The 20195-nt window shown below is 36.5% G+C and overlaps 1 protein-coding gene across 1 annotated transcript in view; it reads right to left on the bottom strand.

Moving 5' to 3' along the window:
* Positions 1-20195, bottom strand: part of LRRC7 (leucine rich repeat containing 7) — a 506342-nt gene that overhangs the window by 166456 nt on the left and 319691 nt on the right. The window contains exon 9 of the mRNA XM_027114043.1: positions 8345-8408. Within this exon, the coding sequence (XP_026969844.1) occupies positions 8345-8408 (64 nt within the window). The remainder of the gene's footprint in view (positions 1-8344; positions 8409-20195) is intronic.

Here is a 20195-nt window from a genome sequence, read left to right as displayed (position 1 = left end):
TAACTTCCTAACTGGTCTCTTTGACTCCACTTTGACCCACTTTCCATTCATCCTCAGCACAGTATTCAAACTGATCCTGGTAATGCCATGTAATGCAGTGTAATTAAGGTAACATACTACAACCAAATGTAGTGTAATGTAACATAACCATGTAAGTCAGACCATGGGTTCTACCTGTTCAAAACCTTCCAGAGGGCTTCCACTTTACTCAGAGTGAAAGCCAAAATCCTTGAAATGTCTTACAGGATTCTACCTCTCCCTGTGCAACTACCTCCAAACTCCCCAAATTAACTTATCACCTACTCTTCTCACTTACCCTCCTCCAGACCTTCTAGTCTTCTTGCTGTCCACAAGTCAGGCTTGCTTTCATGTCAGGTGCTTATACTGCCTGTTCCCTCTGTTTAGAACGATCTTCCACCCAGATATTAGCATGATTTGCTCCCTCGCCTTCTTTAGGTTTTTGCTAAAATGTCACCTGCTGAGTAAAGCTTCCCTGGCCACCCTAACAATTACACTCTCCATACATGCATATACACCCCCCAACACACACACACACACTGTCTCTCTCTCTTTCTCTCCATCCCCCTTTCTTTATATTTCTCCTTAGCATTTTCATTGTCTTCTGGGTTTGGTTTGTTGTGAAACCTGAAATCAAATAAATTTTTTATTGATTCAATTTCAGATAATACATCCAGATAGTATACATTTCAGCATTTCAATGAGGAAGATGTCATTTTGAATTTGATTACTTTAAATACAGTTTTTGTTAGTTTTTGGATGATTCACAATCCCTATTCACAACTCAAGAATATTCTTGGGTTTACTCCATGATTGCATAATACACTTATTTTCCTTGTAAAGTGTTGGTTATAAATTTGTACTCTTATTTCACATAATTTTCCCTGGTTCAATCAGAGAGCATTTCTTTTAACTTCTCTTGTTGACACTATTGACAGAATCACCAAGGCACTTGACTACATTGAGATATATGCCATTCTTAGAAAAATCTATTTATGGAAAGGGAAACAGAGCTAATTAATTTCATTTATAGTACCCAGTCTTATTGCAATAATAAGAAATGGCAATGAGAGAAAAACTGCTTCCTTTGAAAACAGAGGCCAAGATAACTTATTTTATTGCTAGGAAAAGGAAAGTTTAAAAGCAAAGAAATGAGGTTTTATTTTATTTATTTATTTTTTTGTATGTGCAACATTGGAAATTGCTTTTTAAAGCCCTCGGTCAACAGATGTTGCACCTATAAAAGTGGAGACCCCAGTTTGATCCTCCTATCTAAAAAAACTCCATAATTATTTTCAGACATAAAACACCTTTTAATTGAATGATTCATCAAGGATTCCTTTCAAATTCCAGAGTTGGTGGAAATACAGTTTTATTTATTGGTCACAGTTCTCAATTTTGTACCTTAAAGTTTCATGGAGAAACTCATTTAGAAGTATGTTTTAAAGTGAATTGAAATTGATTCCTAAAAGGATAGCTTATTATGGAATGATTGTTTTTCATATAAACTAAAGCATTTCCTCCACCTCTATTATTGCTTAGTTTGAATCAAAAATTTTCAATTTATGTAGGCACGATTCTGATGAAGATAATTGACCTAACTGTTCACTTTTAAAGTCAAATGATTCATTCATTCATTAGAAACAATTATCACGAGCCAGTTGGGAGTTGGTACTCTGCTAGAGGCTGGGAAAACTTTCTGGAGAAAATGATGCCAAAATTGAGTTGGCCAAAAAAACCATTTGTTTTATTTTAAATGTTTAAGCTATTGTCTTTTAGCTGTGGCCCACTTTTCTAATATTCTACTTCGTAATTCTGAGGTTAACTACATTTCTTTTTTTTTTTTTTTTTTCGGTACGCGGGCCTCTCACTGTTGTGGCCTCTCCTGTTGCGGGGCCCAGCCGCTCCGCGGCATGTGGGATCTTCCTGGATCGGGGCACGAACCCGTGTCCCCTGCATTGGCAGGTGGACTCTCAACCACTGCACCACCAGGGAAGCCCTACATTTCTTTTTTGATATGTGACTCTGCATCAGGCCCTGATGACTGGGTGTACTGGAGAGGGCTGGAAGGCTAGAGAAGGCAGAAGGGACTTGCTCATTCTACTTACTTCCTGGGAATTTAGTATCTCAACAGCAGCACTGCTCCTTGCAGTGACACTAAACTCCAGCAACAGCAGTTGTTTTCAGCTTGTATTTTTTCCACAGAATTAGAACTAGCCTTATTAGATCCTTGAAGACATCAGCTGACTGGTGCCCCTATTTAGAGGTCTGAGTGGCAGCTTCAAGTTTTCATAATTCCTTATATTACCATCTTCCATTTGTCCCCTAAGCTAGAGGTGGTAGCTGCTTCCTAGAGTTATTACATCTGTGGTCCTTCAGAGTCCCCTTTCTGTCTTTCCAGTTTTCTAGTACATGATTGTCCATTCCTTATATTAAACTTTCTTTGTTACATACTTGATATAGTTTCTACCCCCTGCCTGGACCTTGGCTGATACAGAAACTGATGTGTCTCCAATCATTTTAAAAATTAGTTTCATTTCTCAAGTTTCTCTTGATATATCGATAACCTCTGGCAATGTCTGTGATCTATATAAATTCTATATGTGTATACACGCACACAATCTATGGCCTCAGTAGTTTTACAAATGCAGGAAATGGAAGCGTTACTAATTAGGATGCTTTAAATATCTTCCCTGAAAATGGAATGGCCTGTTATAAGATGACAAATTGTATTTTTATTACTCTGCTTTTTCTTATAAGCTTTACTTGAAGAATAATTAACAAAATTTTATTAGTAAGTGTGGCAAACCTACATTGTAATTATCTATAAAGGAAATTACCAGATATGTAAATATAACGCTTGCCCCAGGTATACATGCATCCTAGGTAATTAAGGATGAGCACACCTTGGGCAAACTAGGGAGTTGAAATCATTGGCTGTTACGCTACTGGTAAAGTTTAATTTAATTCTAATCAATTTAAATTACAAGTTAAAACAGCACTCAGCTGTTTCAAATTTCTATGAAAACACATTCATATTATTTATAAAACCAAACAGATAGTCTATACAACGACTGGCATTTCTTCTCCGTTATTTTGCTCAGAGTGACTCCATTCTTTACTTGATTTATCCATTTGAAATTTTTGTTTGATTCTATGAAATAAAGTGAAAAAAGTCAACAGAAACAAATTCAGTTTGAATATTGAGATTAGAAATTCTTGCTTAGTGTGATCTGCAGCCTTATTAAGCATTTAAAATAGTGACTTGTAGAGTGCAGACTATTTTTTAAGCTTTTCTATAAAAAAGCTTTATAAAATATAAATCCTCTAATACAGTCCATGGATAGCTGAATTTATGAAATCTTTTTATAAAGATGGCTTGACATACTGTTTCAAATATTAGAGAGTTAAAACGATGTTACTGGGACTTCCCTGGTGGACCAGTGGTTAAAAATCAGCCTTCCAGTGCAGGGGACTTGGGTTCGATCCCTGGTCTGGGAAGATCCCACATGCTGTGGAGCAACTAAGCCCATGTGCCACAATTACTGAACCTGTGCTCTAGAGCCCGCATACCACAACTACTGAGCCCACGTGCTGCAACTACTGAAGCCCGCGTGCCTAGAGCCCGTGCTCTGCAACGAGAAGCCACCGCAATGAGAAGCCTGAGCACCACAAGGAAGAGTAGCCCTCGCTTGCCGCAACTCGAGAAAATTAGCTCACAGCAACAAAGATCCAACGCAGCCAAAAATAAAAACAAAACAAAACAAAACAAAAATGATGCTACTCATTTCCTGATGAATTCTCTGAACTTTTAAATTCAATCCATCTTTACATGTGTTTAAAACATGTTTTTTTATCACAGAAAAATATATATTTTTTACTCTTTAAATATTTTTGTTGCTGTCATTTAGGTGTTTTGTTTTTTAAAATCCATGTTTTGTTCTTTAATCCAGAATTTGAATGGTCTGTAGTTTAGAAATATCTCTGTCAGTAACTGGACACATTAAATAGCTCAAAGAGTTGAAAATACTCTTAAAATGATCTCATCATGATGCCTCAAACTCTGGAGAATGAATCCTGGCTAATTTTAGGTGCAGAGGCAGGAAGACTTTCTTTAAGGACATGAAATAGATATTTAAAAATTACCCTTTATCTGATTACTTTTCCAGAAAAAACTTACAAAATATTAATAAGATGGTATTTCAAAATCACTTATTTCAAAATCACTCATATTCATATTTAATCCAAATTCCAGCAGGAGAGACAGAAGATACAGTTAAAAGGCAACATTTGAGGAGATAAGGACTGTTAATTTTTCAAAACTGATGAAAAACAGGAACCCATGGATAAAGTACACAAGAATAATGTATACCAACCTCATGCATGAGCACAGATGTAAAAAATATCCCTGACAGGATGGAACTGAATATAGTTTATATAGAAGGTCATGATCATCGTTATATCACGATCATGGACTCTGAGGCATACACAGACCATTTCCCAGTCTGCTTTTAGCCTCCTCTGAGCTGAGCAATTTTCTCTTTCTGGCTTGCCTTAAAGCTTTCTTATTTTGCTTCTTATGACTGACTCTTTTGATGAATGTTCCCATAGCAGAGTTTTTGGGGGCTTTAAGTGACATTTTCCTGTATGCCACAGTCCTCTCCTTTTGAGGGAAGGGGGGATGAAGAAAGGAAGTAAAGGAGCTTGGAAGCTAGAGCTAGTTTTGGGGGATGGTCAACCATGACCTCATACTATTACTGGATCCATCCTATCTCCTCGGGGCTCTGCTACTCAATCTGCTCCATTTTCCAGTATTCTGGCTCATGGTGATTTGCCTTGGGGCTCCATTATTTCCTGCACCAGTTCAGGACAAATAGCAATTCTTAGTTCATTGGATAAATATATCTATACCTGAAATATAATCCTACCATACAGCTTTTGGACCCCATGATAATCACTGAATCTGTTTTAGGGTCCCTGACCATTCCATGACATTGGGATCTTACTAATTATTGTAACAGTGCGAAGAATGTACTACATAGAGTGTACAGAGGATTTTTAAGGATTGATGCTATCCAACTCCACACATCAACCTACTAGTGTCCCATCTCTGACCAGGCTCCAAATAATGCTCATTTGACCTCATTAAAAGAAAATGAGGGAAGGGAGAAAGAATATACCAAAAATATTAATAATGATTATATATGGGGATGAGGTCACAGATTACTTTTACTATCGTCTTTATGCTTCTTTTAACTTTCTAATAATTTTAAATGAACACTTATTAATTTTATATTGATAAAAAAGCCATGAAAGAAACACACATAAAAAAAGTTTTAAGAATCTATTATGTTCCCAGAACTTTGTCTAGTATCTTCTAGTGGTTATTCCTGTAGAAACATAAGATAATTTCTTTTGTTTACAATTTTTTATTGTTACCATAAGTAGCATCCATAAGTAGATATTTCTACTTCAGACCTTATTTGGGATATGTACCTTGCTTCTCTAGCAAGCAGATTTCTGTTTTCTTCATTAGGTTTTCTCATTCTCATTCTCTCTTTTTTTTTTTTTTTTTTACTTACTGCCATCTCTTCACATCTGTCTCTTTACCATGACACACAAAATGAATCATCTAACAGTAATCTCCTAGGTGTCAATATCTAGCTACAGATTGGAATTTAATTCCCTTTCCTCCATATGCTCTTGTTTCTAGAAGCCTCTTATCAGAGCAAATTCTCTTATTTTCACATTAAAAATTGTTACTGTCAGAGAAATAACAGCTAGTCCCACACATATGATGAATAAAATTCAAATATTTGATTAAAAGTAAATAACATTAGAAATGAGAAGTTCCAGAAATATACTCCCCCCAACCCCGTCAAATAACTATTATCAAATAAAGCACCCCAGTAGAAATGCAAAAAAAAATTAAGAGACTTAACTTTGTGACAGGCATAAAATATTGGGAGTTCAAAAGTAAAAAATGTTTTTACTCAGATGATGATTTCTTAGACATCAGAAGCATAAGTCAAAATATGTGTATTTAAAATTTACCTTTAGTAAGCTTATTTTCAAAAAATAAACATGCCCTATTCAACTTTGTCAATGCAAATATTTATAGTAAAATATTGATTCACAAAGTATCCATACAAAAGGCTTGCAAAATTATATACCTGACAGAACTGAAATTCATTTGAACATGCATTGTTTATTATAGATTCTCTTGCATGAAATTCTTTCAAAAAGTCTGTGAGATATATGGGTTTGATACCCTTATTTTATTGAAGAGGAAGCTGAGGATAGGGAGTGAGCTATAGACCCAAAGGTACCCAGCTAACCAGTGATGGAGTTGAAAGTTAAACCTCAGTCGTCTGAATCCATTGTCCATGTTCTTTCAACTACTAGGCCAAGCTACATGTCTTCATGGAATCATGGGTAGATCCTAACTTCTTAACAACTAATTTAAAAAACTACCAATAGTTTTGCCACTGTTATTCACCACCTTTACGTCTCTCTCTACCTGCACTAATAAATATCTCCTTTAAAAATGCCAGAGGTGCATTAAACTATGTACTGGGTCATTTTGCTCTACTGTGTTGAGGCCACCTTGCCAGCTGCCCTATAACACAGTTGGGTGTATCCAAAGCAGAGCAAGCTTGGCAGTGTGATGCAGCAGGCAGAAGGAAGCTCTGAAGTTTGTTTTTAGTGGACCTCTTTCAGTTTGCATATCATTTGGACTCTCAGAGCCTGTAGACTTGCTATGGGGTCACTATTAAGGTTATGGCTGGTGAGATTCCTTCACAACAGAAATCGGGGATGAACTTCCAAGCATGGTGCTGGAGGGAAGACAGGACAGAGACTTATGCATGTATATGCAATGATAACTGGGTGATGGCACTGCCAGCAAGAGGAAGATGACCAATGCTCCCAGGGGGTATTGCCTGAGCCCAAAGAACCAATTGGCAGGTTCAGAATTGCAGACTTAACACAGGAGGCAGTATCAGCTGCAAACATCAGCCCAGAGGCCAGCACTTCTGAAATCCAGCCTGAGGACAGGGCGTCTCTTTTCCTCATGTCAGAAAGATATGTACCTTCCTTCACACTCACTCAGATTCCATCTTAAGGAGACAAGCAGGGGAAGGCAAGAGGTTACAGAGAATTTCTATGCAGGGAAGATGAACACAACCTAAAGGGACCATGTAACTTCTAAAATTAGATTTAACTTCTAATCATAGAAAAATAGAAGTCAGTTTTTACCCTCAATAAAGAGCTGATAGAGGCTGGGACAATGATCAAATTAGTTACGGTCAAAGTAAAACAAGTTATTTTTTTTTGCACGTTCAAGTTGTAGTGTGAATTATACCCTATCACCCCTATACATTGGCATTTACTGGGAATCACTTTTCCAGGCCCTGTACATTTTTTAACTTAATTCTCCTACAAACCTTGGAGGGGAGGAACCATCATAATCTCCATTTTATAGAAAAGGAAAATGAGGGTTAGAGAGGTTAAGTCATTTTCACAAGGTCATGTAGCTAGTAACATAGCTGCAAAAGAAAAGCTGATTACACTCTTAAATGTTTCAATTTAAAAATAGTTAAAATACAATTTAGGTGAATTGATTTTTGAAATTTGAAGATGTTCAAGTGGAAGACCTCTGAGTAAAACAGGCTGGGTCTGCTGGTAAAAGAGTATTTTCTTTCTAATTTGCATTTGAGATTTTGGTTTTCAGGAACATTTAAAGAAAACTTAAGCCTAAAAGGAGTAGTCAAAATTCTGTCAATTTTGCTGGCAGTGAGGTCATAACATATGTTCACTAGAAAGACACTTTCAGTACAATTGGAAATAAAAGGCCATTGACCACTCCTCTCATGCTATGCCCATTAAGCAGCCAAAGCAGAAGTCTTCAAGGTATGGACTTTGAGTTAATCAAGTCTTGGTTTAATTCCTGTTCAACCACATAAAAGCTATGTAAGTCAGTGACCACCTTGAGCTTGTTTCCATGTTGCATGGCAACATGGCAAATCAGGATTAAATAAGGCAACATATATAACACTCTGAACATGGTGCCTGCTATATAGGTGGTGCTCAAAACTGACACTTTGCATCTGCCTATCCGTACCCCCGCTTTTAAAGTTAATCCTAATATTATCCAGTTCCCTGTAGCTTACTATACAGATAAACAATCACTTTAATTCCAGATTTTATTTCATTTAGCAAATGTAAATGTGCACCTGATGATTTAATGCCTGAGGTTATCAAGACAGAGCAAAAGAAATAATCCCCTGGGATATATTTATCAAATTTAGAAAATGCATTTGCTTACCAGCTCACTGAATTCATTATTGCCTAGGTCAAGTCTTTCCAACTGGGCCAGTTTGTGCATTGACCTATAACAGATGGAGAAAAATATTATTGTGAGGCAGTGTATGACACATCGCTCCAAAAGACATTCCACCCACCTCCCTATCAGATTTACCTGGGTGTATAGTGCACAGATACGGGGGTATTTTTTAAGGAGAAGTAAGTTGCAAATATACAGTAACATATGCAAACTGCTGCCTGAAAACCTTTAGTAGCTTACCATGTTTCCAAATGCCAGTCTATGGATGGAGTTCTGGCCTGGATGCTTAATGAAAATCTGGGAAGCTTGTTAAAAATCTATACCAATAGGAGGTACCAATTGGGGCTCCAAAATCCATATTTTTAAGAATCCCCACAGGTTTTGGAAACCAACGGATAAACCCAATTCTTAGTAAAGCGTTCTAAAATTTCACAATATGGCCACAAATTCATCATCAATCTTGTCATTTTTCACTTCCTTAAATGAAATTCTGTTATAGAAAAACTTTTTTATCTTCTTTTATTGAGATATAGTTGATTTATAATATTATGTAAGCTTCAGATGTACAACATAGTGATTCACAATTTTTAAAGGTTATATTCCATTTATAATTATTATAAAATATTGGCTATATTCCTTGTGCTGTACTTTATATCCTTGTAGCTCATTTATTTTATACATAGTAGTTTGTACCTCTTAATCCCCTACCCCCAACTTTTGTACTCATTGTCTCCTAAACATATTGGCTTGAATGATGCTGCAGCTTTGAACAACATTAAACCTCGGGCAAGAGTTGGTGCCAAAGATTAGACGTATCTTAGCACATGCCATGTGTAATCAGCATTTACCAAACCATTCTCAAGTATAACATACAACATAAGAGAAGAGAGCATTTTTCTGATTTTCAAGTTTTTTATCTCCCTACTAACCAGAATGCTGTCTCCAACTCTTGACTATACAGAAATTCTGGAGGCATTGTTGACTCAAATCTCAAAAAATTTTCATTCCTTCATCTTTAAAATTCATGTAGTAATTATCTTATAGGGCTTTTATGAGTAGCAAATGAAATACTACTGTAATTCAGACTCTGGCAGGCACTCATAAATGCAAAAAAATGTGTGTACTCTTTCTTCACTCAGCAACTGTTACTGAAAGATTATTATGAGTTAGACAATCTTCTGGGGTCTGGGGAATAGCACTGGATGAAAAGAAACAAAAATTCCTCCTCAAAAGTAATTTACATTCCAGTGGAGATGATAATGACAATAAATAAAACAATTAAGTAAAATAAAATAATATACTAGAAGGTTATAAGTGCTATGAAGAACACTTAAGAAGAGGAGGAAGATAGGAAGAATTCATATAACATGACTGCAATTTTTAATAGGGTAATCAGGTCTCACTGAGAAGAAATATGAGCCAATGCTTAAAGGAAATGAAGGAGCACCCTAGTGCCTAGACTCTGAAGCAGGGACACGTTGTTTGCTTGAAGACATCCTAGGTAACCAGTGTGGCTGAAGTAGACTGAGGGACAGGAGAAGTAAAGACATGATAATGGGGAGTTAGAAAATATGGGGTCTTATAACCCAAGACTTTGGCTTTGATTTTGAGTAAAATGGAGGATCACTGAAAGGCTTTGATCAAAGGTATATTGAAGTGACTTGTTTTAAAAGGATACCTATGATTTCAGGCTTGTAGACAGACCGAGGAGGACGAAGGTGGAAGCTGGGAGATCAAACAGGCAGTTAATGGAAAATGCCAAATGAGAGGTGACAGTGGTTTGGTCAGGTTGGTGGCAGCAGACGGGGTGAGAAGTGGCTGCATTCTGGACATACTTAACATTAGATTCAAATGTTTTGTTGATGAAATGATTGTGGGGAGTAAGAGAAAGTAGAGTCAAATGTGATTAAAAGTGTGTTTTGGTCTGAACAACTAGAAGGATGAAGTGTAATTGACTGATGGAGAAGACAGGGTGAGCAGGGTTTTGGGTTCATCAAAAGCTTGGTTTTAAATGTTCTCACCCCTGTCCATCCCCCCTCAAATTTCCTCCTCAAAAGATAAATATGTGAAGTGATGGATGGGTTAATTAATTAGATGAGAAGAATCCTTTCATAATGTATACTTCCATTAAATCATCACAATGTACTTTAAATATCCTACAATTTTATTTATCAGTTATACCTCACCTCATAAGGTTGAAAAAAAAAGAAATGCTAAATTAGAAATTTCTCTTGTAAAGCCAACTAGAGATGTCAAGCAGGAAGTTATATATACAAGTCTGGAGTTCAGGGAAGAAGTCCAGGCAAAATAGATCATTAGAGCATGGTCAGCATACAGACGGTATCAAGCCTTGAGCATGTGAGATCACCAAAGGAATGAGTGTAGATGAGAAGATAATAGGTCTAAGAAGACATGAGGATGAGCCAGGAAAGAAGACAGAGAAGCTATTAGGATCACAAGAGAAAAGCCAGAAGAGTGTGAAGAACTGGAAGTCAAGTAAAGATGGCGTTTCAAGTTGGAAGAAATAACAAATTGTAAGAAAACTTGATGATATACCTGAGAAATGACCACTTGATTGAACAACACGTAGATTAGTGATGACTTTGAGAAGATCAGTTTTCTGTTTTAAGCTTTTGCTAATGCTCTTTTTCTCCCGTTCAATATGCCTTTATCCATACATCTTCAATACTCTTTATTCAATAACATAAACATATTGATTTCCTACTATCTCTCAACTTTTAAGGTTATCAAGATGAAAGGTGTTTTTCCTATTATCAGGTAGCTCATAATCTTGAAAGAAAATGGTTAAGACAATGGGCCATGTTTACCCAATAGACTAAATGCCATAGAAAATATATGTGTAGGATTCTAAAGAAGTGCTTTTTCAGCGTTGGAGAGTGGGAGTAAAAAATAGGAGACTCGGGCTTCGCTGGTGGCGCAGTGGTTGAGAGTCTGCCTGCCGATGCAGGGGCGAGGGTTCGTGCCCCAGTCCAGGAAGATCCCGCATGCCGCAGAGCGGCTGGGCCCGTGAGCCATGGCCGCTGAGCCTGCACGTCCGGAGCCTGTGCTCTGCAACGGGAGAGGCCACAACAGTGAGAGGCCCGCGTACCGCAAAAAAAAAAAAAAAAAAGAAGAAGAGACTCTACTGACCCTTCACTTTGTAGCAGTTGATCAGGCTACAGAATCAGAAGAGATGGATGTTTTTTGGAAGAGACATCAAAGGGGGGCATTGAAAGAGATCAAAGCCCATTTAAGGAACTGCAGGTTACTAAGAATGGTAAATAAGAAACATAGTAAGAAATAAGAAATAATATGTAGACAAGGGCCAGATCATGAGATCATCCATGTTAAACAAAGAAGTTTGAGTTTTAGCTTGAAGGCAATGGAAGCTTTAAGATTTAGATAGGGAAGATATATCAAATTTTTATTTTATAAAGATCACTTTGGCAGCTTGGAGTGGTGTGGGAAATGTGGAGATGTGCTAGCAAAAAGGTCAAATAAAAGACTGTCCTGAAATCTATGTGGGATATAATTGTGGCCAGAAATAGGACAATGGCAGTATGGATGATATGGCGGGAACTATGAGGGATGCACTGGTAAAGACATACTTGGTAATGATGATAGTTGGTTGGATGTGGAAGGTAAAGAAGAGGAAGGAATTGAAGCTAGTTTCTGGATTGAGTAGCACTGTGGGAATGTTGCAAAGGAATAAATCTAAGGTGGAGAGAGCTGGATGTAGTGAATACTTTTTTAAATACTATAGAGAATTTGAGGTGAATGTGTGAGTCCTATGTTAGGAGAAAATTGTGTGTGTGCACGCATGGTCACACACGTGCACATGTGCGCCTGTGTAAGACTGGAGCTCAGGTAAAAGGTCTTGACTAGAAATAAATATTTGAAAAATAAATAAGTGATGTTTCTTGTCTACTCCACCACAAAGTTATCTCTCCTTTTAAGCTCACATACTATCTGCTTTCTTTTCCATGATTTATTTGGCATTGGTCACTAACTTTCTTGAATTGTTAGTTTTTTCATATATATATATATATATATATATATATGTCTCCTTTACACTTCAAGATGCCCAGAAGGGTCTGTGTGGGACCACTAGCAGTCCAAAGATGGTTGTGAAACATTGGCCAGCATTGTAAGAACATCTGACTCACCTCTTGCCAAACCTATACCACTGAATAGGTGCTTCTAGTGGAAGGGGCAGTAGTGGCTGTGCTCCATGAGGAGAGAATTAGATTTTCTTCTGAGCCTGGGAATACTGAGGAGTGGCAGATTCTCTCAAGCTTTGTTTCTAGACCACATTGTCGTCCAACAAACAATGAGCACCAAAACTTTGGGAACCAAGGTGAAGGACCAAGTGACCAAGCATGGCAATGAATGAAAAATGACCACAGGAGTAGTAAAGCCACCTGCATTTGACTTGACCATGTAGCCTTAGGCAAAAAGTATTCTAGTGAGAACCATCATGAGCTGAAGACCAGAAGCCTTTCCACAACTTCCTGAACTCTAGGAACTCTGTAGTTCTCACTGATCTCCAAGATGCGTATCACATAAACCTGAGAATATACATTTTTTCTAGCCATGGTGGTTACAGAGAAAAACACAATTATTTTTATTAAATGAAGACATGAGTGATGTCTTGTACTTGAGTGTCCTAAAGTAAATTTTATTAGTTCTGGGACTTATCTCTTTTTTCTAGGTTAAATATTGGTGATCTTTTAAATCATTTCTTACATGATGGGGTTTCCAGAAACCTAAACACCCTGATCATCTTTATCAAAGCTTCTCTTCCAAACAGGATGAGATACAAACCTGGCACTTTTATTTTTATAGATAAAGCTTTACTGGAACATAGTCATGCCCATTTGTTAACATATAATCTATGGCTCTTTTGCACTGCAATGGCAGAATTGAGTAGTGAGACAGACCATATGGACCACAGAATCTGAAACATTTCTATCTCTGAAGGCCAACTGGCACTCAGAATTAAACACTGTTTTTTAGACGTGGGCTGACCAAGACAATGTATAAATGTATCTATTATGTCTTATGTTTCTATTAGTGTAGTTTGCTTGATTCCTTTTGTATGGGGATAGGTAGCCTCTCTGCCACCTCTAAGACCTTTTCTTTTCCCATCCTAGTTTTAGGCTATTGCTTTTGAAATCTTTGACTCATAAATTCATACATAAAACTATATTTTAAGTTTATAACATAGCTTCCTACGATTCCTTTGCCATTCTTTTGAATGAGCAACAATTTTCCTTTTGTTTGCTCCGGAACAACAATGACAAAAGGCTTTCCCATGAGGTTCTCTAAACTATTTCCTGAAGCTTATTTAAGTTCTGTTTTTTAAAATTTTATTTTATTTTTTTAAATTTTTTTGCGGTATGTGGGCCTCTCACTGTTGGGGCCTCTCACTGTTGTGGCCTCTCCTGTCGCCCAGCACAGGCTCTGGACACGCAGGCTCAGTGACCATGGCTCACGGGCCCAGCCACTCCGTGGCATGTGGGATCTTCCCGAACTGGGGCACGAACCCATGTCCCCTGCATCAGCAGGCGGACTCTCAACCACTGCGCCACCAGGAAAGCCCAGTCTGTTGTTTAAAATATCTTTTCTTCTATTTTAATTTTATCTTATTTTATTTTCTTGATCTTAGTTTCCATTAATTACTTAGTTTACTAAGTAAACTTACTTAATTACTTAGTTTCCATTAATTACTATCACCAAAGTTTCATTCTATCATTACATTCTTACTTCCATTTTTTTTTTTTTTTTTTTTTTTTTTTTTTTTTTTTTTTTCGGTTTGCGGGCCTCTTTTTCTCTTCCGCTGCGGAGCACAGGCTCCGGATGCGCACTCCCAACGGCCATGGCCCAGCCGCTCCGCGGCACGTGGAATATTCCCGTACCAGGACATGAACCCGCGTCCTTACTTCCATTTTTAAAGTTACTTTCCAATATGATTTCTTACATATCTTTAAAATTTTACACTCTTATTTCTGCTTTTTGAAAATGTCATTATATATTATTTCTTACATTTTACACCTTTCAAAATGACTGTCTTTACCCACAAGATTTTAGACAGTCTATAATGCAGCCTGTTGCTTTTCTTGTTCGTGTGCTAGTTACTAAACTATAATCATTGTCAAATTGTCCAAAAAAAGTTTCTTTCAGATGAAATATGTAATAGGTTTTTAATTTAATTAGGACACAAACAAGTAAGGCTTTGTCAGAAAAATAAAATAGAACTCATGGTATTTTTATGTTAGTAGTGTTTGTGAGCATTTATTCATTCACTTTGTGCTTCCTTATGGCAGGTGCCACGTGGACATTGAAGTTACAAAGATTTCTGGGATGCAGGGTTTCTCAACCTTGGCACTATTGACATTTTGGGCCAGTTAATTCTTTGATATAGGGGACTACTTTGTGCACTGTAGGATGTTTAGCACATCTTACATAGTCTCTACCCAGAAAGACCTATTTTTAAAATGGGAATGACCTTTCAATGAATAATTACTTCACAGGGTGATAAATGCTAGGATAAAAGTATGTATAGATTGCCATAGGAGCTCAGAAGAAGGAACATTTGACAGTTTGGTAATTATGGAAAACTTTATGAAAAGGTGAAGTTTGAGCTGGGTTTTGGAGAACGTTGCTATATGAGTCATATATGTGAAAAGAAAGAATGAAAATGCTAAAAGAGTACATCTGAAGCTGAGGTTTTTCTGTGATTATAGCTTAAGTCCACAATACTAACATGTATCCTTAAAGAATGTATGAGATTTTGGTCCAAAGTGAAGAAATTCTAAAAATTCCCATTGCACGAATCCCTGTCATTCTATCCTCATGGCTGGATAAGGGGATATCTGGGATGCAGCTATCTTGTGCATTGTAGGATGTTTAGCAGCATCCAAGGCCTCTACCTACCTAATATCAGTAGTAATCTCTGCAGTTTTCAGATGTCTCCAGACATTGTCAAATGTTCCCAGGGTAGAGGTTAGGGGGGCAAAATTACTTCTAGTTGAGATCCACTGTGCTAGAGGAATATTCCAGGCTTTTATCTCCTCTCCTTGCTGATTCCTTGGAGGGTGAGCCTCTTATATCCATTTGTTTACCTCCTTACTCTACTAGGTGGGGTCCCACGTGGCCTGTTCTTATGCACTTCAAGCAGTCTACTTGATTACGTACTCATTTGACTGTACTCCTTTGTCCTTACAGTAAACACATGGGCCTGGGGCCTACCTCTATGTCCCAACACAGGAATCTGACTGGTGTGACTTCCCCTTACAAATGGCTTGAAGGCATGATCACTGCCATAGGTTAGGGAGAAAATATCATGACTTGTTACAGTTTGGGTCACATTCTCTATCAGTTATGCCTACAATTTGATCATCTCCTGTCTGAACCAAATATCTTTCTGATTATTTAGACTCATTTGTAAAGTTCACCTAGTTATCTGAATGAGCAAGTTCTAATGAAATTGGTTGTATTAAATGATGTTTACCAACCTATGTTCATATTATACATGTAAAAATTGTAGAAATGTATAAAGTTTCCATGATTGTTACATTTATCATTGCTGCTTCTCTTGCCTGTAATGTTCTAACTCGTAAATCTTCTCATAGCTGGCTCCTTTTCAACTCAGCTCATATTTTTCCTCCTCATATCCCCTTTACCCAAAATTAAATCTCTTTCCCATCTTCATGTTATATATTGCCCTGTTCCATTTTCTTCTTAACACTTACCACTGAAAATATTTAATTTAATTTTTTAGGTTAATTTTATATTTTAATATTTAATACTGAAAATTAAAACTTGTTTACTTGCTAATTATTTTCCCCCTACTAGACTGAAGCTTCATGAGAGCAAGTAAGTTGTTGATCTTACAAATAGCTTCTCAAACAGTTTGTTTAATGAAGATATTCATATGTGCGTGAATGAATAACTCTTTACCAGTGAGCTGTTTGAATTCTAGAATATTTACAAAGAAAAACCACTCAATTTTTATCAGACATCTACAGTTAACTAACAGTTGCCAAGGAGATATCCTGATAGGCCTGTTTTAATGAATATTGTAATGAATATACATTAGCTTACTTATTGTAAACTATGCTTGATGATAAAGGCAGATAAGGCTGAGATTCATCCGTCCCAGGATATCTGCATCTTGTGTTAAGTTGACTTCCTGACATTTTCAATAGTAGGTTTTAAAAAATCCAAATAATAAAAAATACTAAGTGAAATATTTAGGTGAGTTTTTCATTTGTTTGGATATCTGAAATATAGCAACAAAACTCTAAATGGAGAGTAGTTTAGGGCATAGACTCTGAATTCAGACAACCTGGGTATAAATCCTGATTCTACCACTCACTTAGCTGTTTGACTTTAAACCAGTAAGAACATCTTTGCACCTCAGTTTTCTCATCTGTAATATGGGAATGATAATAAGAATCCTTACATCATAAGGTTATTTTGATGATTAAAATAGTTAATACAGGTAAAGCACATAAATTGTGATTGACATATGGTAGGTGTTCTTTAAGAGTTAGGTATTGAAATACTTACAGAAGAATTTCAGAGTTGGAAATATTTTGAGAGATTATTGAGGTCAGAGTTTCTTGAAGTTTTCCTAAGGACTTATAAATGTTGCATGATTTAAAAAAAATTTCAGATGGTCAGTACATTTTGGCAAATCTTGCTTAAAAAATGTTAAATAGATTTCTTATCAGTAGGACTTCTTATAAAACATACAAATGTTCATTGTGATTATTTAACAGATTCAATTAGTTTAGACAATTTCCTGTTTATGTGACCAAAAACATTTTTCTTTTCTTTCCCACAGGACATTTCTTAGACTAGGAGAACACTGTAAATACTTTTTTGCAGATGATGAAATTGAGTTCTTGTCCATCGCAGTCCATGGAATCATGGACATACTTAGTCCACGAAAACACAGGCATGTGTGTTTCCCTATAATGAATATAGGATTTAAATTTGATCGAATCATCCTCTTTTGTCTTCTTGAAACTCTGACCTGTCAGGGCCTGCATCTTAACTCCCAATATTCACTTCAGGCTCTTCTTGCATTTATGACTGTTTTGGACATGCTTCCCTGGTTTGACTTTCACATTCTCCTTAAAAGACCATATTGATTTTTGCCATTTGGCCTTATGCACAGCAACCTCAGGAAAAAGAAGTGCTCCCTTCTTACTAGAGGAGACTTGGTGACTTGTTCAACGTCACACAGAAAGTTAATGACAGAGCTGGCACAGGATCTCTTTTCACAGCAGTGGCCAATCATCTAAACCTGGCCTGGACTGTTTGGCTTGACCATTGTTTAAATATTAATGTTTTTTGAAAAGAATATTTTCTAGAGCTCACTGTAGTCTATGCCAGGGGTCAAGAAACTTTTTCTATTAAAGGCTAGACAAGAAGGGTTTCATGCTCTATAGGCCATATGGTCTCTGTCTCAACTACCCAGTTCTGCCATTGTAGTGCAATGGACATGGCTGTGTTCCAATAAAGCTTTATTTATAAAAAAGGGGCCACCAAATTTGGACCATAAGCTATAGTTTTCCAACCCCTGGTCTACATCAGTCCTTAAGATCTTACATCTAGATAGCTCCGTGGGTTTATGATATAAGCTTGGTCCCTAAGAATATTTAAGTTTTTAAAACCTGATACAATAGATAAATTAAGGACTGGAAATATTTATTATGAGGTAATTGCCACTAGATAACTATATTTATATACTATTTGAAATTCTCATTTCTTAGGGTACATGTTACTGGAATCTAGGGACATTTATTCTTAATACTGTCCTTTGGTTGCATTTATGAAAATTAAGTCCTTACTAGCATGCTATTACTTTATAGCATTTATCCAATTGCAAATCTGGTAAAAGATTCCAATTGGAGCAATGACGGGAAATAACACAATATCTTGGTGCATCTGTCACTCTGATAAAATTATACAGTCTATGATTTGCTTTTTATCAGATTCAGAGGTTTTATCTATTCAAGTGTACAATTACTTCTGAAGCCACATAAAGTTGGCAGAATTTTGTTTCTCCATAAATTCCCAGTGCAATAACATGGGTTTGCTGACTCTCACAAGATTCTGCAAATTTTTGGCATGGGCTTATTCATTCCATCTTTTAACTTGTCTTTCAAATGTTCTCAAACACTCTCTAATTAGTGGCTATTCATGTCACAAGGATAGGAAAACTCCCCTCAGTTGCTACTGTCCAATGTTTCTCTCGTATTGGAACTTAGGGAAAGAATATACTATCTTTCCACTTAATCCATGTCCTATGTTAAATGGACATTTACATTTTATACTTTGGACCTACTGATTCTACCATGTTCTCTTGTTCACAATCTTTCTTTAAATGAACTTTGTATTATACATTTTTTTTTTTTTTTTTTTTTTGCGGTACGCCGGCCTTTCACTGTTGTGGCCTCTCCTGTTGCAGAGCACAGGCTCCGGATGTGCAGGCTCAGCGGCCATGGCTCACGGGCCTAGCCGCTCCGCCACATGTGGGATCTTCCCGGACCGGGGCACGAACCCCTGTCCCCTGAATCGGCAGGCGGACTCTCAACCACTGCACCGCCAGGGAAGCCTTGTATTATACATTTTGAAGTAAATCATTCCTTACAACACAAGTACTAAAGACAAGAAGGCCCAGGAATTGATATTCTTTAAAAATGCAAGTAGCAGCATACCTCATGTTGAAGAAACATAAATTTATTATATTTACACACAAGGAAAAATTTAAAATCCATTGTCCAGTAACATAATATAATTTCTCTGATAAAATGTTTTCTATAAAGATTCTCCCTTAATGGCCTACATGAGAAAATAATCTTAAAAAAAAGAGTGGATATATGTATATGTATAACTGATTTGCTGTACACCTGAAACTGATACAACATTGTAAATCAACTATACTCCAATAAAAATTAAAAAAAAAATCTTCCTCGATTATTACTATATCTTAAGCCAATGTCACAGCTACAATATTTATGTACTCTCCATCATTTCAATTCAACTTTCCCCTAAGAACAGCAACAAAAAGCTAAACTGGCTTCTTGGATCTCCCAGAAGGATATGTAACCAAACTAAACATCTATTATTCTGTCAAAGAATATTGGGAAGACAATTTTTTAGAATTCGTCTAATTAAGCAATTTGTGAATGCTTCTAATTAACATGTTTCTCCTTGCAGTATTTAAATTTTTAGAATAAATATTTAAAATATATAATTTACATCAAGCTGTCACATTATTTTGAGTATTTCCTTGGGAAATATTTTTTCCTTTTAAATATTCAACATTTAAAAGTTTAAGCTGATTTCATGATGTCTTATTAGAAAACTTTTCTTTCCTATAACTATGTATCTTTAATTTAATGCATAACATGAAAAAAATTCTGTATGAAGAAATAAACTTACAAGTAACCTCTCAAGAATAGCTTTAGTTTATATAGTAAGATAAACTTCTCCAGTGAAATAGATTAAAGTATAAAATAGAACCTTATGAACAGCAACCAGCTGTAAGACAAATTCTGCACTACTCTAATTAGATTGAGGAGAAGACTGAATTTCATTCCTCTCTCTCTAGTCTTCTTGGGTTTATGACCAGAACCAGTCATTCATTCACTCTGAACGTGAGTTTTCCCACTGGCCAAAAATTATTGTGCATTCCTAACTCATGACAATGCAGTAAAGATAAAATTGTAAGACTTGTTGAACTCTTTCTGGAGAAACGGTGCCATATGAGCAGAAACCATGACAATTATCTCTGTGTATGGTCACACTTCAGGAA

Source organism: Aethalodelphis obliquidens, unplaced genomic scaffold, assembly GCF_003676395.1.
Source record: "Aethalodelphis obliquidens isolate GAN/ISIS:26980383/991018 unplaced genomic scaffold, ASM367639v1 scaffold13, whole genome shotgun sequence".
Classification (NCBI taxonomy): domain Eukaryota; kingdom Metazoa; phylum Chordata; class Mammalia; order Artiodactyla; family Delphinidae; genus Aethalodelphis; species Aethalodelphis obliquidens.
Note: the sequence above shows the minus strand (reverse complement) of the source record. Positions and strands in the feature narration are given on the sequence as shown.